The sequence below is a fragment of the Lepidochelys olivacea genome (assembly GCF_965140295.1).
Source record: "Lepidochelys olivacea isolate rLepOli2 genome assembly, chromosome: 9".
NCBI lineage: Eukaryota > Metazoa > Chordata > Testudines > Cheloniidae > Lepidochelys > Lepidochelys olivacea.
The window spans coordinates 62,985,249-63,012,409 of record NC_140419.1 but is presented as its reverse complement, the minus strand read 5'-3'; the positions used below and the strand labels follow the sequence as shown (position 1 = coordinate 63,012,409).

At 40.1% G+C, this 27,161-nt stretch overlaps 1 protein-coding gene across 3 annotated transcripts in view; it reads right to left on the bottom strand.

Moving 5' to 3' along the window:
• LOC311526332 (H(+)/Cl(-) exchange transporter 5) overlaps nucleotides 1-27,161 on the bottom strand; it is a 93,225-nt gene that overhangs the window by 46,311 nt on the left and 19,753 nt on the right. For 2 of the 3 annotated variants that reach the window (XM_084639235.1, XM_084639236.1), the window contains exon 2: nucleotides 6,021-6,173. In XM_084639235.1, coding sequence (XP_084495361.1) covers nucleotides 6,021-6,156 — 136 coding nt within the window. In that variant the 5' untranslated portion in view covers nucleotides 6,157-6,173. Of the gene's footprint in view, nucleotides 1-6,020; nucleotides 6,174-8,622; nucleotides 8,701-27,161 lie in introns of those variants that run through there. The other variant, XM_084639237.1, reaches the window with a different exon arrangement.

Sequence of the window (27,161 nt, the reverse complement as noted above, 5' to 3'; positions counted from 1 at the left end):
TGGGGTGGGAGGAGGTATTGTTTCATGGTCTCTGTGTATATAATGTCTTCTGCAGTTTCCACAGTATGCATCCGATGAAGTGAGCTGTAGCTCACGAAAGCTTATGCTCAAATAAATTGCTTAGTCTCTAAGATGCCACAAGTACTCCTTTTCTTTCTAAGGATTCTGGTGGCACCTTAAAGACTAACAGATTTATTTAAGCATAAGCTTTCATGGGTAAAAACCCCACTTCTTCAGATGCACAAAAGCTTATGCTCAAATAAATCTGTTAGTCTTTAAGGTGCCACCAGACTCCTTGTTGTTTTTGTGGATACAGGCTAACACAGCTACCCCCGATACTTGTCACCATACGAAATAATTAAAGACAGTTAAGTCCAAAGCAGACTCAGGGACCTACAGAGGGATCTCACAGAACCAGGTGACTGGGCAACAAAATGAGACACAAGGCTATAACTTTGTTAGACACTAAAAATCATGGTCTTAATAAAGACACTGGATTTATGGGTTATTACAACGATCTGTAACCCACGAACCCCCCTTTTTGTGCTATGACTAGGGTGTGTTAACTGGCCACTTCACCTTGAATGGTCCCTTAACTACTTATGCTAAACTATCTGTTCAATCTTGTATTTAGCTGCGACACTCTGAGTACCTTTCCCAGACCTGAAGAAGAGCTCCGAGGAGCTCGAAAGCTTGTCTCTCTCACCAGCAGAAGGTGGTTCAATCAAAGATACTGCCTCACCCACCTTGTCTCTCTAATATCCTGGGACTGACATGGCTACAACTCCTCCTCAATGAGCAACAAAACTGGCAGATGAAATTCAACATTGATAAGTGCAAAGAAATGCAAAAAGGAAAAACAATCCCAACTATACATATACAAAGGGTTTAAATTAGCAGTAATCACGCATGAAAGAGATCTTGGGAATCAGCACAGATAGTTCTCTGAAAACAACTGCTCAACGGGCGGCAGCATTCTAAAAGGCTAACAGGATGTTAGCAACTATTAGGAAAGGGATAGCAATTGAGACAGAAAATATTGTAATTCCACTATACAAATCCATGGTACACTCACATCTTGAATACTGTGGCCAGATCTGGTCGCCCCAGCTCAAAAAAAATGTAGAAGAAATACAAAAGGTTCAGAGAAGGGCAACAAGGACTATCAAAGAAGGAGAGACTAAAAAGATGAGGGCTGTTCACCTGAAAACAGTTGATTAAAGGCAGATATGAGAGGTCTAGAATAATGAATGGTGTGGAAAAAGTGATAGGGAAGTGCTATTTACCCTTTCACACAATACAAAAACCAGGGGTCACCCAATGAAATCAATGGGCAGCAGATTTAATACGAACAAGATGAAGATGAACAACACTACGTACAACTAACCTGTGGAACTCATTGCCACGGGATGTTGTGAAGGCCAAAAGCATAACTGGGTTCAAAAAAGAACTACAGAAGTTCACGGAGGATAGATCCATCAATGGCTATTAGCCAAGATGGTCAGGGACGCAACCCCACACATGGGGAGACCCTAAACCTCTCTACCAGAAGCTGGGAAGGGAATACACAGGTGGATCATTCTAGAGTTGCCCTATTCAGCACACTCCCCAAGAAGCTCTGGTACCAGCCACTGCCAGAGATAGGATACCGGGCAAGAATATATGATCTGGTCCAATATGGCAGCTCTTATGTTCTTCCAATTATAAGACTCTCAGTAAAATGGTAAGAGTTAACAACAATACAATTTTATCATTCTGAAGAATTTGGCTACCATCAAACATGAGGTCAGTGCAGACTGGATTCCATGAATTAAAAAAATGCTTATTTATTTAATAGGGAAGAAGTGCCCGACAGTGGGAAGAGTGAGGAAATCAAGGTCTAGATTATCTGACAGATGTAACAAAAAGCAGAACAAGGGGAGGTACTTCTGCTGCTGCCTGAAGATGGCCCTGTTACTAAATATCTTTCCTGTATCTACTATGCAGTTTACTTTTATGTATGGTTATCAAAATATCATAAGATTTCTCACCACACCCTTTGGACCTGTCTACACAAAAACAACACCACTTAGTTTGCAGCAGGCCGGGATTTAAATCCACCTCACATTAGCCTGCCATGCACTAAGTGTCCACATGGACCATTCTGTCTTGCATTAAAAGTTTCATAGCATACTTTAATGTGGTTTCCTGCCCAATTCTAAAAGGGACATTAGCCAGGAAAAATCCCAAGGAATTTGGCCATACTGCTGTTTGGGTACCCAGACAGCTGCTCCATGGACTGGCTTTCTTTGTTTTTTTTGTTTTTGTTTATTTATTAAGAGATCGAAGAAGAGAACACAATTTATCCACTTCCCCCTGTGCTGCCATACATTGGTACATGGGAGATGCACAATGGGCAAAATGAGTTGAGGAAAGTATCAGCACACAGCGAAAACACCAGATACTGCTCAATCTGGGACACATGGAAGGAGAGGAAAAGGCTCGCTAAGAAAAACATTTTGGAAACATTAAAGGACATTTTAAAGTTAATCCCAAGCTCTAAGCAAATGTACATCTCAGTGACGCCCTCTTTAAAGTGTTTCCATTAACCATCTATGGATCTCTTGTGTGGTTTTCCACCCAGTTGTGGTTTGTGTAAAAGCCAACTCCTTTAAGTGGGGAAAAAAAAAAAAAAAAAACCAGTAGTTACAGCTGACCATCTCTGTCTGTGTGCAGGAAAGCAAAGGGGAAAAAAGCCGCTCAGAATATTAATGCATCTCAAGCATTAAAATATTTTTATTCCTGCTACCTTCTTTTTTCTGAATTGGACCTAACTGGACAGAATATAATTGAGAGGCATTCAATTAGCTCTTCAAGAGGTAGTTAAAAAGAGTTACTCATTTTTGAAATCTGCTGAAATCCAAGTATTGCCATAGATGGAACAGCACCCCAGATATAAGAAAGAAGCAGTGTTTACAAGTCCATTGGCAAAATATGCTGGTCTGTAAATGTTAGTAATCAGTTAAAGGTACCTATAAATCCACAGCCAACCTTGGTAGAAAATTTTATATTTTAAAATTCTGTACACATTACCAAAAGTGCATCTAATATAGTCCTTAAAGCAAATTTGATAGCCTGAGTTTTTATTCCACGTCATTTCTGATGCTTTTGAAAACTGACATGTCTGGTAGTCTGACACTCAAAAATAAAAGACAAAGTTACTGTATAGTAAGATATTATAGTTCTACACCAGTGGGTGAGATGAAGTCTATGTTGCATGATAAATGTGCATATCCACCTTGAAGGACAGTAACATGCTGTTACTTCACTGCGGTAAGTCGACAGCTGACGCTCTCCTGTCGACTCTGCCTGCGCCTCTCACCCCGGTGGAGTACCGGAGTCGATGGGAGAGCGCTCGGCGGTCGATTTATCAGGTGTAGACTATATGCAATAAATCAACCCCCGCTGGATTTATCGCTGCCCATCGATCCAGCAGGTAATGTAGACAAACCCTAAGATCAGAAGGAACCACTGTAAAACACTGAGATCTACTGATGAAGAGTGTGATATAAGAGCTAGGTATTTATTTGTGGGGTAAGGAACTGGGGATTGAAGATTACAGAACAAGATTGAGAATATGGAAAATATAATGCCATCATATAAATTAATAGTACACCTTCTCCTGGAATTCTATTCTGATAATTCCAAGGATATGGCAGAATTAGGAAAGATTCAGAGAAGTGACAAGAATGATTAGAGACATTGAAATATTTATATGAAGAGTGCTTGAAAGAAATGGCATTGTTTACCTTAGTAAGGAGATAAGAGGAGCCATGATAAAAGTAAATAAAATAATGGACGGTACAGAGGTGGTGCATCAAACACTTTCTATTCTTCCAGTCTTGCAACAAAAATGAAGGGGCCATTCAATTAAATTAAAGGTGGCAAATTCAAAACATAAAATGGAATACTTTTTCACACAATGCATGGACTATAGAACTCATTGCCACTGTGTGTTAGAGACAAAGAATTTAGCAAGATTAAAAGATGGACTGAATATTTACATAGGAAACAAGAGTATCCAGAATTATAGATAATACAAGTTTTGGAAGGAATGTAACATCTCATGCTTCAGAGTTTAAGTGTATTAGGAATGATTTTGAAATCTTCATAGGGCAGATTACGCTATATCTGCCTACTGTGGGATTTTTAAACCTTCCCCTGAAACATCTGATGCTGGCCACTGTCGGACATAAGGTACTGGCTAGACAGTCCCTGGATCTAATCTAGTATGGCCAATCTTATGTCCCCGTGGGAGGAGGTAATGGAAAATCTTTATGGTCTAAAAGGAAGACATGACTGGAAAAGTTTGGAAGTCACTGATCTAGACAATCCCTCTAGTCAGTATCAGTATGGTCCCTCCAGTTGTATTCGAGTCCTTTGTTCAGCCCAGTTTTAAAAGATATCAGGAACGGGGATTGTACAAGCTAATAGATTTCCATGTTCAGATATTTTCTGAAGAACTTAAATTTTCCTTGGCTCAGGCTCCCTACTCTTACTTACATCCCAGTCAACTATCCTTAACAATTCCTCTCCCTCCCTACCATTTTGCCCCTTTAAATACTTATAGGCCATTATACCCCATTTCCTTTAGCTTTTGACCAGTCAAGATATATTGAATTTGATCTTTCAAGTCTCTTCATCCACTTTATCATTTTTGTGGCTCTTCTCTAATTCCCCTCCAATTTGTGCACATCTTTTTGGTATGGAGGTCCCAAGAGGATTTTAAGTGCTCTCTCTAACAAGTCCCCTATAGACAGGGTCCCTCTTCTCCTTGATCATTATTCCACATTCTATAAATCGATGAACCTCAAAACACCTTTATCTATTTACAGAAGTGGCTGCACTGTAGCAATGCAGACTACATGCAAACTCTTTCAAAGAGTCACTTCACCTTGGGTGAAAGGTACATTGTACTTATCAGTTGAACAAGATAGATGGGAACTTCCCAATTTTCATCATATACAGAACAGTAAACCAAAGCAGATGGCTTTGCTGATATTGAAGAGTGCCTCAAATATTAGCTGCATTTTAAAGAAGGGCTGCCAAGATCTTTGAATGGGGGCTGAATAATTATGAGTAATAGAGCTTCTGGGCCATAACTGTCCCAAGGATCATGTTTGCTTTTATTCATACACCAGGCTGCCTCAAGCCACCGATTAATTGCTTGCTTGCCCTGGTAACATGTGAAGTGCCTATAAAGGACTCTGGGGAGGCAACAAGTCCTTGAAGACACAGAAAAAGAGTGCAGGCTAATTTATTGTATATACTAAACGATCATGCAAACAGAAAAATATATTGAGAAGAGAAAATACTTTCCCCTGTATTCGCAAAAAGAAAAGGAGTACTTGTGGCACCTTAGAGACTAACCAATTTGAGCATGAGCTTTCGTGAGCTACAGCTCACTTCATCGGATGCATCCACTCTAAGGTGCCACAAGTACTCCTTTTCTTTTTGCAAATACAGACTAACACGGCTGTTACTCTGAAACCTTTCCCCTGTATGACAATTTACTACATGTGCACAGCCAGGATTAGATCATTTACTGTGATGGGGAGATGCCCTGGCTTCTTTCCTACCAATAGTCACTAGTCTACCTTCTGTAGTCTCTCTTACCTTCTCTTTTAAAGAAACACTCGGCTACTTCTACTTTGTGCTGCACCTAAGTCCTAATTCAATCACTGTTTACTTATAGTGACAGAAGCCAATGGAAGCAGGTGAGTGCACACTTGGCTGCTATATGGTACTCCAGCAGCCTGTACAGAAAGCCACCCAGATGAAAATACTGCAGTGTAGAGAATTGTGTTGAGGTCACAATAGGAGTGTGACAGCAAAGCATATGGCCCTTACACAACAACCTGGTCACTCCATCAAGAAACCGGCTCTTGCGACAGTCAAACGAAGTAGTACACATTAACCTGAAATCTACATAAAGATTGTAGTGATGAAGAATTTAATGGAGATGGCAACATGAGCATTACCTCCCAACATCTCTCTATCCAGCGGGGGATCATCATCTGTGATGGAGAAATCCAGAGCTCCTCCTGCTATCTCCACCATGTCTTCATCACTGGTACTGCTCTGGAAACTCCCTCGCCGAAAGCCTTTATTATTCATGGCTACAGCCTCTGAACCTAGAATGGAAGGGAAAACAAAGATAGTTTCTATAGTATAAGGTTGAAGACACCAATGTGTACACCTACATGCCACAGTAATTGATGTCTGACTATGTGCTAATCCAGTCTGACTAGCTGAATGGAATAAAATGGTAGACCTAGTATCCTACACACAGGAAGGGAGGTAACAGATTTACTTTTTCAATATGGCAAGCCTACATGAAGTATGACAGCTGCTTGTTCTAGCCCAGGGACCAGACTGGATTTTCCACATTTACAAGCTGTTGTTCCTGTGATATATTCCATGCTATCATATGGGCCAGAAACAGTGATTTAGTTACATAAAATAAGAGGACAGCATTTCAAAGAGTTATCTGCAAGGTGCATAAAAATCAGTGGATTTAAATCTCTTTACAAATGAATTATTTAATATAAAATTTGAAATTATAACAACCTATTAAAGCCTAAACTTACTATCATCTATTAAATAAATTAAATTAAAAGCAATATTCAAGCACTACAAGTCTGCTGCCAAAGTTCAAAAGAAAGTCAAACCACTGAACTGGTGGAAGTCACTGGCTACGAACCAGAGTTTTGTAAAGTGCTAAACCAACTCTCAACAGCAATAGCCCTTTGTGCAGGTGCAGAGACAATATTCTCTTCATTTTAGTTTCACTCGTTCAGTTCAATGACTGGTTCTCAAAGTTGAGAAACAGACTGGGAACTGAAAAAGCAGAAAAGCTTGTTTTCCTTTTCCACCCTACAAAGAAAAATGAGATGCGAATGGATGAGACCTACTCATTCTAAAATTTTAAAGGACACAGTGACTGTAAACAATCAGTTCAATTCACTAACCATTAATACTTGTGTTTAATCAATCGGTTTTAAATACAAAACATGTTGATAGAAACATGTTTCTGTATCCAGTACATTTGAGGTAGTTTTATTTTAGCTATTAAAAACCGTTTGAAAATGCTGTTATTATGCATTTTGAATTGAATATCAGTTACCATCCAAATGTAGCATGACAAATGATGAGTAAAAAAAATCATTTAGTAATGTTGTGATGCATCATTCATTTTCTAGCCAAAAAATGAAGAAATTAAGAATCTGAATAAATGTATGTTAAGCTATTATACAGCTTTAAATAAATGTGCATAGATATCATATACCCTCCTAGTTAGGAAAAAGAACCAAATTTAGTGTAAAGGCTACATTTGCTTATATGTCAACATGTTTTAACCAAAGAGACTAAGCCTCTCTTTCGAAAACCAACAAAATAGCACAAATGCAAAACAAGATTAAAATCAATTGCTAATTTAAATCAATCCACCCTGGTTACTTGTAGAGATGCCATGAAAGTGTAATACTAAAATGCTCATGTTTTTAAAATTGATTTTGAAAACATCACACCCCCTCTCCAAACTCAGAGGGAACCAACTTCAACAACAAAAATCAAGATATTACACACATCCACCTAATTCAAGAAACTGCAGCCACCCAGCGCTCTACATATCAAAATTAAATATTAAATTCCCCTAAAATCATGAGTTCAAATCCTGAAGTAGGTGGGGTTAAAATCCACATATAGTCATGTAGTGGGATTTAAAAGGTAATGCATGAAGTACACAACAGATCAGAGAAGGATTTTAAAAAGCCTGGTAAGCAGTCATGTCAGAATGGTTTTTAATCAAGGCTACAGAGCTGATATACGGCAAAAAAATTTTCTTGAAACAGCCAAATGTCTTTGAACTAGCTCTAGAATTTCTGTATTGCCCATAATCATTTACAGAATCCTAAACCCATCACTTCATCTGAATCAGAAAGCTCAGCAGAAGAAGTTAATACACAGTGTATTTCATTTTCAAAGTTCTGGCTAGGATAACAAGGAACATTTGCACTGTAACTCAGAAGCCGCACATGGCTGCTGAACATTCCCACGCAAAGAGGGGTTAACAAACCAGTACTGTTATCAGCAGGTGAAAGATAGTGGGTTCCTCAGCCTGGTATTTCCGGACAGGGAAGACAGCAAAATAACTCATTTGCCAGTAATTTTCCTGAATAAACTCTACCTCCACCTCCCTAGATGGTAATCCTTTTGTAAAAGGAGAACAATGCAACATGTTGCTCATTAACCGCTCTAACATGAAAAATAGATGTTGGGCTTTTCTTCTCTCCAGCGTTTGCATTTACAAAGCTGGATTCTTTCTTCCATTGTGAATCCTTCATGCTGCTCCAACTGCATAAAGGTGCTGTAAGCCCAGCAGAAATGGCTCCCAAGGGAGTACATACTAGAAGGCGATTCCCATTGCAAATGCTGGCAGAATGGCACTACTGCACCCCTATGCTGAGTTCGCCTGTCCCCGACGCCTGTCTGCCACATCACCAGATATGCAGCTCAGCCTTATTTTAGGAAAAACAGCACTCCCAAACAGCATGGATTATGTTCTGCAAAATAATTTCCTACCATTAAGGAAAACAATCCTGGCGTTGCACAATAAGATGACAAACTTCTCCTCTCAGAAAAATACCCCTAAAAACACAGTACATTGGTTAGCCTTTAAACCGTGTTTAAACTTTAAACACATTAAACTGATGCAGAGTGCAAGAGAAGAGAAAATGCTATGGGTACATTCACTTTAGCTGAACCCAATGTTCAGTACAGACACTAAGCAGCTGTACTCTAACCCTAACCTAATGCATAGAGTGCCTTCATATTCATAGCCCTCTGAAAGCCCACAGATGAAACAACTTCCAGTACTTTATATAAGTGCATAGTGGAGGTTGGCTTTAAGGTTTATTTTATCCAAGTAACTGAAAGTTACTTGTTGAAGATTTGTGGCCTGTTGTGTATTCCCTCTGGCCAAAAGATTTACAACACAGTAAAATAAAGTCTAATGTTAATCAAGTGGAATCCTCTTGTGGCACAGTGTTTACTTCAGAAATACTTTTTGGATATATTATTTTCCACCAGATACGGAACTCTATTTCCTGACCAAATAGGATCTGCACTGTTGTTGTTCTTTAAGAGCTGACATGTTTCAAGCCAGTAGAGGCTGCATACATGGGATAAGCGAAGCGAACCCTGTACGTATGTCCCTTACTTCTTAGAAGCAAGACATCAAGAGCCTCAACTAGGATGATGTAAATGTGAAGAACTTTATAAAAAAAAAAAAAGACATTAATTTCTTGGTGGTAAAGGTGCTGAACTAATAGCCTTCTGAAAGCTGAGGTCCTATGTACTCAAAGAAAAGGTACAGCAGAGACTGGAGCGTAGATGTCCCGACACTAATCTCTGCCAGTGAGATTCATCTCTGATCTGCAGGAACCACCCCATGGGAAGAACATTGCAGTCTGCATAGGTCTCTAATAAGCCTGCTGGCAAGGGGACAACTCTAGTGACGGCTGTATTATGTGGCTATCTAGCCACCATGAAATGGACTATGAAATATCAGCTTGTTTCAAACAGGCCATCTGACAGCTGAGATAGAGAAATGTCTATCAACTGCCCTGGGAGACAGCCAAATAACCTTGAGGTCAAAGACTCATTCTTCTAACTATCCAGGTCCCCATTTAATGAGATTTTCATTTCTTGTACATATGTTTTTTGGAGAAGTATTATTTTTAACTTCTGTTAAGTGACTTATAAGTATGAAAAATGAGTATCCCAAATGGTTGTAAAATTGTTCCCAGAGCGTAGTTATCAGTGGTTCACAGTCAAGCTGGAAGGACATATTGAGAGGGGTTCTGCAGGGATCAGTCCTGGGTCCAGTTCTATTCAATATCTGCATCAATGATTTAGACAATGGCATAAAAAATACACTTAAGTTTGCGGACGATACAAAGCTGGAAAGGGTTGCAAGTGCTTTAGAAGGCAGAAGTGTTGTAAGCAAGACACAAGAAATAATTCTTCCACTCTATTCTGCACTGCTAAGGCCTGAACTGGAGGAGTGTCCCCAGCTCTGGGTGCTACATTTTAGGAAAGATGCGGACAAAGTGGAGAAAGTCCAGATGAAGCAACAGAAAGGAATAAAGGTCTAAAAAACATGACTTGTGAGGGAAGATTGAAAAAAACTGGGTTTGTTTAAATCTGGAGGAGACTGGGGGAGGGGGTGTGTGTACATGATAACAGTTTTCAAGTACATAGAAGGTTGTTTGTTACAAGGAGAAGGGTGAAAAATTGTTCTCCTTAACCTCTAAGGATAGGACAAGAAGGAATGGGCTTAAACTGCAGCAAGGGACGTTTAGGTTTGACAGTAGGAAAAACTTCTTAACTGTCAAGCTGGTTAAGCACTCGAACAAATTGTCTAGGGAGGTTGTGCAATCTGTCATTGGAGGTTTTTAAGAACAGTTTAGACAAACACCAGACAAACATCAGGAATGGTCTAGTTATTACATAGTTCTGCCTTGAGTGCAGGGGACTGGACTAGAAGACCTACTGAGGTCTCTTCCAGTCCTACACTTCTATGACTCTATCCCAAGCTTCTAGCTATCAAATGTAATCTCAATGTTTACAGAAAGCCTTGTGCTTCCCGAACACAAAGCAACTCGCCCTGTGTCTAAGGATGAAAGCAAAAGGCCAGATGCCTCCAAGAGCAGCCATGTATGTTTCTGTGTTCCACCACATAACACACAAAAATTCCTATTGTTCGACAATTTTGTCTGAAATTCATACCATGTAATTTATGCTAATTAAATACACCTCCCAGAATATTACACTAGAAAATGTACACTCCTTGTTCTTCTGATAGCTCTGAGAATAGCTTTGAGTGGACTGGTACCGATCTTTCAACCAATGGCTGCAGCCTATGGATTGCTCCTCTTCTCTATCATCATTCTTGTTATTTAGAATTTTAGCTGTCGAACATCAATCCCTGGAGCCACAAGAACTTACTCGTACCTTTTGAACAGCTATTGAACTCATGCTATAAGAGACTTGGATATGAACTATCCTGTCTTTAGATGTGTACATGTGGCTCATAGCTGAATTGCTCCCATTCACTGACACTGCATAAGAAAACTTCCTGATAGTCCAATAATAAATGCTGTGCAACAGCCACCGTGCATGCTCAGCAGTTTTGTATAGAAGCAAGCAGCTGACTTAACATTTACTATAAAATACAATTGAACTCTTCTTTCAGTGATGGATCTTGAAGTCCCCAGTTACAGAAAATACAGCAGAAGGTTGTTGAAACTAAACCACCATGCTTGTTTTTTGCCTTATTTTGAGAGACTACTCCCTCACAGGTGAGCAATAAGGCTATGTCTACACTGCAAAAGACACCCGCAGCTGACCCGTGCCAGCTGACTCAGGCTCGGGCTAAGGGGCTGTTTAATTATGTTGTAGATATTTGGGCCTGGGCTGCAGCCCAAGCTCTGCAACTCTCCCCCCTCGCAGGGCCCTAGAGCTCAGGCTGAAGCCCAAACCTGAACATCGACACCGCAATTAAACAGCCTCTTAGCCCAAGTCATCTGGCAGGGGCCAGCTGTGGGTTTTTAATTGCAGTGTAGACAAACCTTAAGTTTCCAAACTAAGCTTCCTGGGCCCTACTGTGCACAAAAGAAGTGTGTTCACATGCTTTGTCCCTACATAATGACCTCGTGACCAGACATGAGAGCTGCTCCTCCTTCCCCCCTCCACAAATCCATATACCCCAAACATAAAAATTATAGCTCCTTTATGGCAGAAGGTAGAAAAAAATCACTGGAAGAGATACAACTTGGCTTTCCCTCATGCCCCATGGTGGACATACATACCAAAAGATTGCTGGCCTAGCCAAGGAGAAGCCATCTTCCTAGAGACTCTCCAATCAGCCTCTTCCACCTCTTTCAGCCACCAGATGCCATTTTCTCCATCTCGATCAACCATAGTACTGAAGCTCTGGATTAAAAACCCAAGCAGTCCGCCCTTCTGGTGGCTGGAAGTGACTCAGAAGATAGGAACCATAATAACAAAGCTAGACTGAGTACTGCACAATAGGAATTTGCACTTCCAGAATGATGTTCTAGTCCTTTTCTGTCTTCATTGTGATGTTAAAAGTACTCAAAGGGACGTGGTTAAATCAAAAACAATTCCCGGGACTCCCAATCTCTTTCTCCTTCCCATTTCATACTTAGTCATGTGCCAAGCGCTGAAATGAATTTGTTTCCCATCCCTACTCAACTGTTTTACTCCAGCTGCCACCTCAGTCTGAGGGCTGGTACTCCTTTTATTTCTGTACCAGAATCCCAACAGAGCTGTTTGATATGGTTGAGTGAAGTAACTGCCAATTCAAGCTCACACCGGTCAATCCACTTCTGTAAAGCCAACCTTAAAGGGCCAATGCTCTAAACAAAGGAATATGTTGAAACAGTTCTACTGACTACGAACATTTCAAATGCAGCTCCCAACACACATTTCCTCCATCTGATAGAAGGTTTGACTTTGGCTCCAGAGCTAGTACACAGAAATTATGCCAGAGAAGATAAATGTTTTTCAAGAGAACTGAACAATTCTAATCCTGATCAGCTGCTTTCATAAGACATTCTTCTGGTGGGGAAAGGAGTGACAGTTCACCACCTACGGTTCTCTTCACTTGAAAATCCAGATAATTAGAGAGACAGTACTTTTCTTATAGTCCAAGACAATTCAAATGTAAGTTTCCAAACCAATCAGCCATCAGAGCACCTAACAAGGAATTCTTGATTCACCCCCCCCTTCCACCCCTCAGTTTGGCTCATCCCTGAATCCTGTGTTCTCCTCTTGCTCCCTCATCTCAAAGCTCACACCGCCTCTTAAAGTGGATATGTATATTGTATCACAAATAGTTAGGAAAATTACTTGAAAACCCTGTGCAAACACTAAGAAGGAAAATATCAACAATACAGAAATCTGTTCTAACTGCAAATAGTTAGAAAAAAGTACAATACCATCACTGGATTGTTGTGCCAATACTTACAGTACCCGGCCTGAAGCCAACAGAGCAAAGATTTATAGCAACACAGTCACACTGCTACTTACACTTGTGCTGTGATTTCAAACATAAAATGCTTATTTTCGGAGCTGAAAACTTAACTCGTTACAAAAGGACCCCAAAGAATGAGCTAGTTCATCAAAGTAAGTTATTTTGGACTCTCATATAACAGGGGAGAAAAATCGCACATTAGTTTCAGATCCTTATATGCAACCTTAATTTAGATATTGCTTTTGATTTAAAAAATGAAATTTGACAAAGAAGTAATGACCCACAACAAAATTTAAAGGTAGATATAAAAAAAATTAAAATAAATTAGCCATACCTGTGATCACAGCAACCTGGTAGCTCTACATAGTTGTCACTGATTATGATACATTGGCTCAGTTTGGACAGTGAATCTAGACTAGTCACTTATATTGGAGCCAATCCAAAGCTTATACAATTCAATGGGAGCCTTCCCGCTGGCATAAGTGGGCGCTGGATGAGGCCCGTTCTGTTTATAGGCTGATTCGCTTCCTGGTTCTGAATAGGATGAAGCTGTTCTATGTATATTGGCAACCATGCTGAGGGGAATGACAACAGGCAAAAAGATGGATTTCTTCAAATTCAGTGACACGTTTTAAAAAATTCTTAAAGCACCCTAAATTGCTCCTAAACTACTTCATGATCCCTTTACTTGATATATAGTTAACTCTTCCCAAAGCACTAATCAATTAAACCCTGTACATACAGGTTGCATCAAGCAGTAACCGGAGAACAGTGCCTCACTGTAATTTAATTGATACTATCTAAATTAAAGCACCGAGTACAAATATAATTTCAACAGATACTGATCTAGTTGAGTGTCTTAAAATAATGTGGGTTACACCCTGCAGCATATAGACACTGCCAGACTAGTTTTGCAACAAGATTCAGACTAAAGAGCTTTATGTACTGTATCACTGCCAAGTCAAATAAAAGGCTCTTAGCCGTTGGACTGGGACAAGTGCTCTCTTTTGCTACTACTCTGATCATTAGAAAAGTAGAACAGATCGCAACAGCAAATTCTTGACAGGATAGACACCCGAGTTTCCCAGAAATAAGACTACTCTTTGTGAAGCTTATCTACCACCCTCAGACATACACCTCCTCAGCCAAGAGGAATTGTACTACAAATATCTTCTGGTGTAGCAAAAACATGAAGATACTGTATACTAGAGGGATAACATAGTATGAAAAATTCTTAAAGGGACCCTGTCAACTTGAAATCTAACCAGTTTCAAAGTACAAATAAAAGTCATTTCAAATACTAGACCTTCATGGTTTTATAATCACATTATCCAGAGCTGGAAAGTGTTTTTTTCACCTCCCCACCACTGCTCTGAACATAGAGGAAACTGACTATACAGAGGGAACAGGGAAGGTTGCTGGACAGAAAGAAACTGAAGAGAGACAGGTTACTTCTAATTATAGTATAAGCAAAAAAATCTGAAGTGATTTTTAAAACAAAACTGCTCCTTTAATACATAAAATGTGTTGCAACGGATTCAGTTTCTTTCAGAATAAACTAATTGACCATGGCGGTTTAGTGGTTTGTTCAACATTGGCACCATACATGTTTCTCTTCTATTGTATTTTAAGTTCATAATTACAAGAGGCATTTAACCTGCCACCCATTAGCCACCCAGCTTTTCCTGTTCCAGAAAACAGAAACACCCCTTCATCTACTACTGTAACAAGTCTGTTCATCTCATCCCTTCCTTCTCTCTGTTGGGAAATTAAGGTTGCTTACTTTCAAATTCAGACGAGCGAAATGGAGTTTGATGGCCTCTCCTGGTTCAGCTCTGTCAATGGGGGGAAAGGAAGCTCTCGGCCTGGGCTCAGATACTATGAAGACCTGACTGACAGGGCTCCGAATGGTGGGTAAGTCAAGTCTGAAATGTGAGGCCACCAATCTACATCTCCAAGTGCCTTCAAGCATTGTAGTGCACTTTCCACAAGGCAGCTGATTTAGCAACCCTGGGGGCTGCCCAGAGTGGTCAGACAGATAGTGGAGAAATGGCTACAAAAGGCAAGTATCAGTTATGTAACCAAAATGAAGGTAAAAAATTCAATTTTGTTTTGCATTTGAACAGGTTCAGTGCAAATCATTACAAACTGTTGCACTTTCAAAACATATGCAAAGATTAACTGTAATTACACTGGGATACCCCAGGTCATGTTGTGAGATGTGGCTTTGTCCCATCAAGACAACACACCCCTCTGTGCTTTCCTGATCAATGCTACAAAGTGATACGTGTGTATGCAAGACGGCTGATCCCCTTGGTTCTACGGCATTTGGGACAGCTTTACCTCTGCGTGGCTAACCTAATGTGCAAGATTTTAATTACGTACTATATAATGATCGGATACTTGAGTATGCATCATCCCAAGGACATTAATAAATAGGACAAATTCTACTGCACATGTGATGGACAGTGATTTCTCTATTTGCATACTAGTTTCAGCTCTTCTCGAATAATTCGTCACTGCTTCTCATAGCCTTGTGCCATTCAGCCCCTGTAGCAGCACACTTGAGCAACTATTGCCATGAGAGCGGTTTTCAGCCTCACTCTTGTTTAACAATGCCTGGCTTCTGCCTATTATTTGTATTTTTGAATAAATCCCCTTTGTTTTATCAGGTATTTGTTACTCATTAAATAGGACAGAAGAGTGGATCTTTGGCAGCAACACATCTGGGTGTCTTTTTTTTAATTGTAATTTAATAAGACACCATACCAATTCCCCAAGTGCAGTACAGAGTAAAAACACACAGAAATGGGGGCGGGAGGGAGGGAGAGAGAAAATCCAACTGCCCTGCCAGGAATTTCCACAACTCATGTCACCCATACAGTTCAATGACTAAAAGAGGTAATTAGAAGACACATTGAAGGGCCAAAATAGACCTTAAGCTACTTTGCAGGAGAGCACTCTAGTCTGGAGGAAACAGGGAGAGGGAGAAAAGAAGAAGAGCAGTTGCCCAAAATCTGCTTCTTATAAAGAGTAGAGCCACTCCACAGCAACTACACTCCACATTAACTATATCCACACTAAACCTCACAAGTCAGTGGTATCAAAAGCTGCTGACTGATCATTTTTACAACTATATAGACACCTACCTATTATCTGTATTAGCATAGTGCCTACAAGGGACCAGGGCCCCAAGTTCCTAGGCGATCAGACACTGACGAAAGTAGTTGCAGTCTTGTACACGAGCCAAAAACAATTACCTAGAGTGGGCTGGGGAAATCTGAGGACTCTAAGTAGTGTGGGAGTTGCTCCACTGCACCTCTCTCAAAAACTGACATCCCCAACCCCACCTAACATACACACCACATTACTGGACTTTTTTTTTTTTTAATGTGGACAACACACACAAGCATTTTTCCAACAATCCACCAGCTGGAGTTTTTGCCTCAATGATAAGAATATCAGTTTAGTAAGCTATCCAATACCTTTAAGAAAAGTTCTGGCAGTTTTCCCAACCACAGCTACTTTACGTGGGCTGCTTTTAATCCCCAAGTATGAGCACATTTACACAGAAATCAAGTGCTTAAAGAAAACAAACAGAGAGAACAGAAAGGGTTGGAGATCATAGAAACATCTGTTTTTCAGATGGAAGAATGAGGGGAAAGGACAAATAAATATCAGTGCTTGATGGTTCCCCTAAAAATACACCAAGAAGTGATTATCTTATGGAGATCCTTTACCCACCGACCACAGTTAAAAGCAAATCAAGATTCACCTGGAGCCCTGTGGATTCTAGCAGGATCAGAGTTTTCAGGAAAATTTATCATCAGGGACTAGAGTTGTTTCTATGAAAGAGGCACTTCAAAAAACTTGTTACTAGTCTCTCTTGTATACTCCCACATTAAAGTTGTAATGAAAGCAAAGACATTTGCCATTGTGTGAAATGTGCCATTAACTCATTCAGGATCTACAGTAGAACAGAAAGATTAGGAAAATTAAGGCAGCACTGTCAGCAGAGTGTAGACAATTTGGCACTAGAAGCCAGCACTCTAGAATTCTATTCCTAGCTGTGAAAATTACTCCTTTTGTGGCTTTGGGCAATTAATAATTTCTCCATCTCAGTTTCTCCATGGATAAAATGGGGATAAATGCTTATTGCTTCACACAAAAGTGCCAAGGATGAGTTGTTTTTAAACTACACATTGGTATTAAAGAGACCATCCTGACCATACTAAAACGAATTGTTTCACCAATTCGGGTATTCCGTGTTAAATCAGAGTGCTTTCCACACCCATTTGCTGTAGCTGCACTCCCCCTCCAGGAACTGGGGAGGATTTCTACACTGGGATAGGTTCGAACCACAAGCAAGGCTCTAAAAGTAATAATTCTGACAAGCAACGAAATTTTGCAATATATACAAGTAATCTCTAGACACAGAAATGAGGCAAAGGTCATTGAGCTTCTGACCTCATTAAGGATCTGAGCTGACCCCTCTAGAAGTGAATGGCTAAAAGGAATATTCAGCTTAGTCACATTTTGTCTAAAATGTACCTATTATTCTTCAGATTAAAACCATTAGTACACCTGAGATTAGAATACCCATCTTTCCTCCCCACCACCACCCATCTTATTTACTTTGTGCCTAGTCAGTTACATCATTTCCCCTATACAGTCACTCATCCTCCTGCCCTGCATTTTACCTTCACTAGAAAGAAAAGTCACATTGGAGCCTGATTTTAAGAAGGTGTGTTAAAACAATATTAAATATGAATTGCAGTCAATGAAGACAGGGACTATCATGTTTAACACATGACCAGAATATGGGTCAATTCTACTGGCAAATTGTTAAACAATGGTCCCAATTTTCACTGGCTGCAATGTCATGTTTAACATCATGTTAGTTAAGGTGACTCCTCCTGACTGTGTTGTATTCCAACAGGATCGAATTTTCTTGCAAAGGTGAGCTCTAGGTGGGCCTTTCATATATGCATGGAGAAAACACACCCCAAGTAGGATTTTTTTTTAAAAAAAGCGCAAAAACTGATAGGGAGATTCAAGGAAAGGCAGTCCCTAAAATAACTTTTTTTTTTTTTTTTAAACATTGACTAGAGTTCAAATTGATGGCATCTTTCTAACTACTATGCCAATAGCTCCAATTCTTACAAGTTAAAAAGCAAAGGTTCTTACAGCTACATGTTGATACGCAAACACACAACACGTGAAACATCAAATTGAGAGCTGTGAACTACCAACATTCATAGCAATCCTTTTTTGCGGTGTACATTTATACCCACTTTACTTACAATTTGTGTATCTGTTGGAAATTTAGTTCAAATTTTTTACTCTTTGGTTCTTAAAGCTAAGCATCCATATAAACAGGTTTCAGAGTAGCAGCCGTGTTAGTCTGTAGCTAACAGTTAGGCTGTAGCTCACAAAAGCTTATGCTCAAATAAATCTGTTAGTCTCTAAGGTGCCACAAGTACTCCTCATCCATATAAAAATGTTCTACTTTGTAGAGGTGCAGAGCACCCACTGAGATGCTGGGTGCTAAACCCCTCTAAATAAAAGTGGTCCAATTTTCAAATGGCTAGATTTAGCTGCCCATATTTTGAATTTAATCTTTTTGTTTGAAAGAGATTGTGTATACACTATTTTTAACTGAAGTTAGAAGTTATAGGCTCTAGGTTATATCTTTTTCTCCTCCAAATCGCTCTTAAGTACCTCCTACAAAAAAAAAATCCTCAAGAAGATGAACAAACAGAACTTGTACTATGAATTCCTAGTCTGGCTAATAAAACAAACTGCAGAAACATTAGCCATGACAACATTGATTCAGGGTGCTGGCACAGAGAGAGCCTAAAGCTTTTACTGTACTTAGGAACATTTCACAATGCTTTCATTTCTTCCTCACTATCCACTTTCTCTCATGTTTAGTAACCTCTGAGAAAGATAGGATCTTGTAGATGATTTTCTTAGGCCACTTCCTGTTTACTGATTGGAACTTGGAAATATACTTTTCTAGCCAATTAAAAATCAAGGAAGCTTTCTAGTTCACCAACCTCCCTGGCAAGTTCTGTAACTCTTACTTCAGAAAGGCAGAAAACCTACTCTAATGAATCTTTGGGGACCAGGGCTGGTCTTACCATGAGGTGAACTGAGGCGGCTGCCTCAGGTGCCAGACTATGGGGGGGGGGGGTTGCCACTCGGATCCAGAGTTTTAAAGTTTTGGCCCAAGCAAGGGGGCGTCATTTGAGCTCCCCGCCTCAGGTGCCAAAATGTTGTGGGCCGGCCCTGTTGGGGACTAATAGTTGATCATGTTTTGCTTTATATCCACATAGAAGAAAGCTTCCTGGCTACAGCAGACACATCATCAGACTGTGATAAACAGAAGACTGTATTTGCTTCCTGACTTAGCCAGATCAGGGGTCAAATTATGCTGGTTTCTGCTGGCTCTGAACAGGGTTTTTTGTTGCTGTTTGGTTTGAATTTCGGGGGGGGGGGGAGGCTACCACCCTGAGCTCTAGAATCTGAGCATTCACTGTAAAAAAAAAAAAAAGTTAAATCCATAACTCTTATGGGATTCATCTAAACTACAGGTTTTAGTCTTGCTGTAACTTGAATTTTAATTCAGTGGAGCTGCAATACAACCAAGAACTAGACAAATCCATGGCTGTGAAGAGAACCTTCAAATTAGGAACAGATTGCAAACTGATATTCAACTCCATAGCCAGCCAGCCTAAAAGAGTACAAAGATGGAAAACACCTCTGTTCATCTCATTTGGTTGTTAATTCTGAAGCCTAATGATTTACTTGCCATTAACTTGATTAACTATTTCACTGCTGACCAAAACACAAAAGGCAGAGACACAACAGTTAGCTGATATCACTGCCTGAAGCACATACCAAATAAGAAGAGGGATGACCATATTGCGATGGTCTGCAGAATCTACTGGGAGGGCCATTTCAAATCACTAATGTTTGGTTTACGGGAAGCGCTTGGTAGATTACAACTGCTTTCCCCAGCCCTGATCTGAATCCTGACCCACATTTTCTCTATCATGTCACAGAAAGTTTGCTGGATTTAATGTTTAGATGTTAAGTTTCAAGCTGAAGTAAATATTTAATATTAAGCAAGAGTCTACTCTACAAAACATAACCAATTTATCTGAGCATAAGCTTTCCTGAGCTACAGCTCACTTCATCGGATGTAATAGACTTCATTACTCTGAAATCTACAAAACATGTCATTTCTTTTTTTCCCCCTTCATGTTTAATTTTCTTTTGTCACTTCCCTTACTGCCAGGCAGAACTATGATCAATGGATCTTTTGTTTCGTTAGCAAGTACTGTGTAAACAATGACCAAGCTTCTCTGCTAATACTGTAATTGAGAACACTGGATAACTGGAAGTTACCGTATCTTAAAATCAATTTAAATACTCCCCTCCCCCATTTTATGAAATTTAAAAGCGGAGGTCCTGTTTGCTCTGCATGGTCAAAAAAGATCCCGTTATAGAGGATTTTGTCCCAGTGATCCAGCTAAAGTTTCTTCTACCTGCAACACTGTGCATTGTTCTGCATTGCAGCTGGATACTGCCCTCCATATTTATTACATCATACCATTCAACAGCCTTCTAAAATCATGAATATTGGCAAGTGCAGGCACAAAATTTGCTCACCACAGTGATGATGAAAGAATTAATATTTTGCTCACACATCCAGGTTAGCTACAAGCCTAGAGCATTGCACGGCTGTTGTAAATAAGTAGTTTGCAAAACATTTTGGGATTGTTTGAGAGCACAGGCTCTGCAACCCCTGTCTGATCAAGTATTACAGCTCATAAGGTACATGTACAAATCAGACCTCTTGCAAGAGCTAAGGTCAATGGGAAAGGAGGAGAAAAGGTAAAGCGAGTTTAATGGTGAAATTTCCACCGTGAACTTAAGTCGGTCTCTGAACATTAAAATATTTTCTAAAATTTCAAACATACCACCACAAAGTTTTTTCCTGGAGATTCACCTTCTTTGCACTAATAGCCAACGTCATTTGGCAAGATTCATTTGTATTTAGCAGATGCATATGCAGATTAGATCTGACATCAGTTTCCTGATGAGTTGCCAATGTGCTTTTGGTGTGTCAAAGTTTTATTTCATCAACCCAAGTAAATCATTGACATTAAAGACCAAGTGACAAGGACCTACAGGAGTTTCAAAATGCCAGCCTTTACTAGTCTAAACAATAAAGATCCAATGTAACTTATTTCAGGCCTCACAGCTAACAAGGTAGAACAGAGTTGCTAGGTGACATTCCTTAAACATTGCCACTCACACCTGGGATTCATTTGGCCACAATAGTATTGATTTAAGTGAAACTTCCAGCTTCAAACATTCACCTGGAGCCGGGGTGACCAACCTGAGCCTGAGAAGGAGCCAGAATTTACCAATGTACATTGCCAAAGAGCCGCAGTAATACATCAGCAGCCCCACCCATCAGCTCCCTCACCACGCCTCCCAGGCACTGCACCAGCAGCCCCGTGCCTCCCCTACCTCCCCACACCTCCTGATCAGCTGTTTCATGGTGTGTAGGAGGCTCTGGGGGAGGGAGGAAATAGGGCACGGCAGGCTCAGGGGAGGGGATGGGGAGGGGTGGAGTGGGGGCAGGGCCTGTGGCAGAGCCAGGGGTTGAGCAGTGAGCACCCTTGGCACATTGGAAAGTTGGTGCCTCTACAAAGAGCCACATGTGGCTCCGGAGCCACAGGTTGGCCACTCCTGACCTGGAGCATTCCTCACCGCCTAGGGGAGGTTCTCTTGTCCAATAGCCCCAGGCAGCCAAAATATAATTCTTGTGACCTGGTTCCAGCAATGTGGACTGATGAACTGGCTCCTCCTCCTCTACAGTCAAACACGGTAGAAATCAATGAGATTTCTCAAGTGTTTTTCAGAGCTGTTACTCGTAGTCACACTCTCCATTTGAAGACATCAACTTTTTGTCTTCAGTGACGGGCAGGCACCTACGCTGCTCAAATTGGGTCACAGCAAAAAATTAACAGATTATTTTCCATGAACTGAATGTCATCAGCACAGACGGATAGGATGTGAATGGCATTCCTCATCAAGCTGAAAAATACACTGAAAGCAGGCACTGAAAGACAATGGCCCCTAAGACAGTCCCGAGGTGACCACAGCAGACTCTCCCACATAGCTTCCTTCCACCCACCACCCAAACTGAAAATACTTCTCCCACACGCAACATACACTGAAGACCTTAAGATCTGGCACCTGATCTAGAGTGAATTAGCCAATCTTGTGAGGCCAGAGCAACTCAGTTTTGTGGGCGTTTTTGGAAGGAAGACACTGATTACTTTGTTCCCAGCCGACAAAGCTAAGTAACATAAGAGACTCTGGTCTCTTATGAGAATGATATATATATAAAAACTAACTATTTTTTTAAGCTAGGCCAGGAAGTAGGTGGCTGGAGCTAGAAAATGTGTATGGCTGAAACTGAATAAGTCTGCCAAACCAAAAAAAAAAAATGTAATCAGTCTGGGGCATCATCCCACTCAACTCTTTCCTGGCCCTACAACTTCATTGCTACACTGACAATATCTGTCTCCCATGTCTAAATGCTTTTACTCCCACTTCAAACCCACTTTCTAGGCTGCTAATGACATGCAAAAAAAAAATAAAAATAAAATAAAATAAAAAATCCAGTTTGCTGGACAATTCCAAAAATGATTCTAATGGAGTATCTGGCTGCCAAATACTTTAATCTGAAACAAATTTTTACAAGCCTTGATAGTTTTTGTATTTTTCTGGCTAAATCCTCTTGTTTGTAATGAAATTTCCATTCTAAAGGACACAACCAATAGCCTCTCTCCCCCACGGAGGCAGTGATAACAATCATGAACGTCACTCCTGACAATCACTACGACTGTTTATAATGTTCACATGCAGAAGAAGCTAACAGTTTTGAAACAACTTTACCAATGATACCTCAAAACTCCACAATACAGCAAGATTAGTAGTTTGTTTATCAAGTTTCCAGGGAAGATGAGACCATATTTCCTTGAATTTATCCTGCTGTTCATTTAACTCCTATGCAAAAGGAGTAATAGTTTCTGAAGACTGGTTATTTCCCTCCAGTTCACATGCCAGAAAAAAAAAGAAGTCATTTTGCATTAAAATAATTGCATCAGCATTGATATACTAAGACAAGATCAGAGACAAACTTATTCATCTTTACAACATCAAAGTCTTGGAAGAAGGTCTCAAAATTGCCTCTTTCTACTTCTGAAGGCAAAGTTTATTAAAGTAGCTCTGAACTGAAATTGCACTAGTGGATGCATTACTTAAATGCCCTAGTAGAAGAGCTCAAGGAACCAAGAGAACCCTACAGACCAAGATAATATTTCTTGGAAGTAAGTTGCTTTCTCTATCAGAATGGCACCTTGTGAAAGTATCACGGCTCCACAACAATGACGCTGTAGTCAAGGTTGAACAGCTAAGGTTATATCAGTGTGTCTATGACAACTAAATTTCAGGAGTTTGCAACTCTGCAGTCAATTTGGCCCGAACTGAAATTAACATGCCACTCCTGTGTATTGCATTAAACAGATGAGTCACTATGAAATAAATCAACGAGAATAAAAATGTTCCTGTTTTATTTAATTGCTCAAAAATATTCATTCCATTTTACCATAAAACCACTACCAGGTTCACTAATTATCATAGCAACGTGCATTTTAAAATCAAAGCTTACTCCCTCCTCCACAACCCAGTTTCACTTGATACATTCAACTCTGACGTCCCAGCAGGGGTTTGTCACAATAATGTCTATCACAGCATACTGAGATTATAAACAGGTGATGATGGGTTTTCTATAAATAGAAGGAATCTTGGGATGCAGGAGAGGAAACTCTTAAAACTGAACAGTCTTCAAGCAGCAAAAACTAAGAAAAACAATATTGGTCAAGTACGCTTTCAATACAAGTTATTTTTTTTCAGGTTTACTGCTGTCTGAAAATGCCCTTTAAGTATTTTTATTAGCTCTGTTGAAATCTAAGCTTCAGGGTTCAGGTTTCAAGGTTCACTATGTATGTTTAAATAAACATACTTTTAAAAAACCTCTTCTTAAATTTAAAGAACCTTGGGATTCTAGTTATAGAAGAAAAGGAGTACTTGTGGCACCTTAGAGACTAACCAATTTATTAGAGCATAAGCTTTCGTGAGCTACAGCTCACTTCATCAGATGCATATCGTGGAAACTGCAGCAGACTTTATATATACAGAGAGAATATGAACCAATACCTCCTCCCACCCCGCTGTCCTGCTGGTAATAGCTTATCTAAAGTGATCATCAGGTGGGCCATTTCCAGCACAAATCCAGGTTTTCTCACCCTCCACCCCCCCCACACACAAATTCACTCTCCTGCTGGTGATAGCCCATCCAAAGTGACCAGCAGGAGAGTGAGTTTGTGTGTGTATGGGGGTGGGGGGGATGTGAGAAAACCTGGATTTGTGCAGGAAATAGCCCAACTTGATTGTCATGCACATTGTGTAAAGAGTTGTCACTTTGGATGGGCTATCACCAGCAGGAGAGTGAATTTGTGTGGGGGGGTGGAGGGTGAGAAAACCTGGATTTGTGCTGGAAATGGCCCACCTGATGATCACTTTAGATAAGTTATTACCAGCAGGACAGCGGGGTGGGAGGAGGTATTGGTTCATATTCTCTCTGTATATATAAAGTCTGCTGCAGTTTCCACGATATGCATCTGATGAAGTGAGCTGTAGCTCACGAAAGCTTATGCTCTAATAAATTGGTTAGTCTCTAAGGTGCCACAAGTACTCCTTTTCTTTTTGCGAATACAGACTAACACGGCTGTTACTCTGAAACCTGTAGTTATAGAAGGTTTCCCATTTCCAAAATACATCACTGCACTGTAAATTGACATGCTGCTGCTTTCCAAATTCAGTCTTGAAGAGAACTGTTTCCAGCCAAGCACTAGGAGCAGCAAAGGTTGAAGATTACTACTTGAATATTTGTTTTACAGCATCTCCCATGAACTCCAATCAGGATTGGGATGGAGCTCCATTGTACCGTAAACTGTAAAAAGTTATATGTTAGGGTCCGTGCCCCAAAGATGAAGGATGACTTGCAAGCCTAAGAGACAACATTTTTCCCTCTTCAAAAACAAGGAAATTAAAATAATTATGATTCCATAGTCAAAGCTTTAAAGTCAAGAAATGCAAAGCTACTACAGCCATGTTAACTCAGATGTATTGCACATGTATATTTCTCTGTTCAGATGCGATTCTGACTCTCTTCCGGTTAGTAAAGAAGTATACCACAAAATATACTGGAAGTGCAACGAGACAGAGTTAACTGCTGCAGGAACCTTAACTTTTGCATTACCTGGCTTAAGGTTGCATAATTAAATATCTTAAATGTTGCATTAAGTTGGTTGCATTAAATTTGCTGCATTAAATTATTCTGTTGGCAGTGGAAAGGGGCAGGTACACTTGGCCTGCTGGAGCTGAGAGTTGCCAGGACTTCCATGAATATCTTAGAAGTTTAGGTCAGTACCATAAAATACCACCTGGTCTTAATTTCGTACAAAATATCAGCCTGTAGGCAAATCATTTTATGTATTTATCTAGCTCTGGGTGAACTATCTGCTCCAGTAAAATAACCATTAAGATCATCCTCTGGATTCTTCACATGACCAGCATATTTTGAAATTCATAATTATCACAGACAACATATACAGCAGGCTCAATGAGGCCTTTTAACCCTTAGAAGACTGTAAACATGCCCTTTGGCTTGCAGTCAGCAAGCACTTGTTAATGCAATATGGACTGGGAGAGAATTTAAGAGAGATTTTCAAAGGCACAAAGGGAAATTAGGCATCCAATTCCCATAGAATTGTCAATAGGAACCGGGTGCTGAATTCCAATTTGTTCCTTTGCAATTAGAAATATCGTTGAAGGGGGAGATTTCCAGATGGTTGGCAAGAACCAGTGAGTATTAATAGAATTTCTCTCACACGGATGGGGTGACTAACTATTTTAAGGGAAACTGCCAAGGTGAAATGAAAATTAAATACAGATTTTTGCTGAAAGTTGCTAACTAACCAGGCTCTGGGAGTGTTCTCTGCAAAAAATAACATTAAAATTAGGGATGTCAAGCGATTAAAAAAGTTTATCGCAATTAATCATGCTATTAAATAATAATAGAATACCATTTATTTAAATTTTTGGATGTTTTCTACAAAGTCAAAATTTAGAGCCTGCAAGTCCACTCAGTCCTATTTCTTGTTCAGCCAATTGCTCAGACAAACAGTTTTGTTTACATTTGCAGAAGATAATGCTGCCTGCCTCTTGTTTACAGCATCACCTGAAAGTGAGCATAGACATTTGCATGGCACAGTTGTAGCCGGCGCCGCAAGATATTTACATGTCAGATGCGCTAAAGATTATGTCCCTTAATGCTTCAACCACCATTCCAGAGGACCATTCCATTCAACCACCATTCCAGAGGACATAGTCCATGCTGATGACTGGTTCTGCTCGATAACCATCCAACTCACGTTCATTTTCAGAATCTGAATCAGATGCTACCTGCAGAAGGTTGATTTTCTTTTTCGGTGGTTAGTGTTCTGTAGTTTCCGCATTGGAGTGTTGAAGTCTTTTAAGACTTCTGAAAGCATGCTCTACACCTTGTCCCTCTTAGATTTTTGGAAGGCACTTCAGATTCTTAAATCTTGGGTCAAGTGCTGTAGCTATCTTTAGAAATTTCACATTGGTATCTTCTTGCGTTTTGTGAAATCTGCAGTGAACATGCTCTTAAAACAAACAACATGCGCTGGGTCATCAGCCGAGACTACTATAACATGAAATATATGGCAGAATGATGGTAAAACAGAGCAGGAGACATACAATTCTCCCCCAAGAAGTTCAGTCACAAATTTAATTAACGTGTTATTTAATGAGCGTCATCAGCATGGAAGCATGTCCTCTGGAATGATGACCGAAGCACGAAGAGGCATATGAATCTTTAGGGCAACTG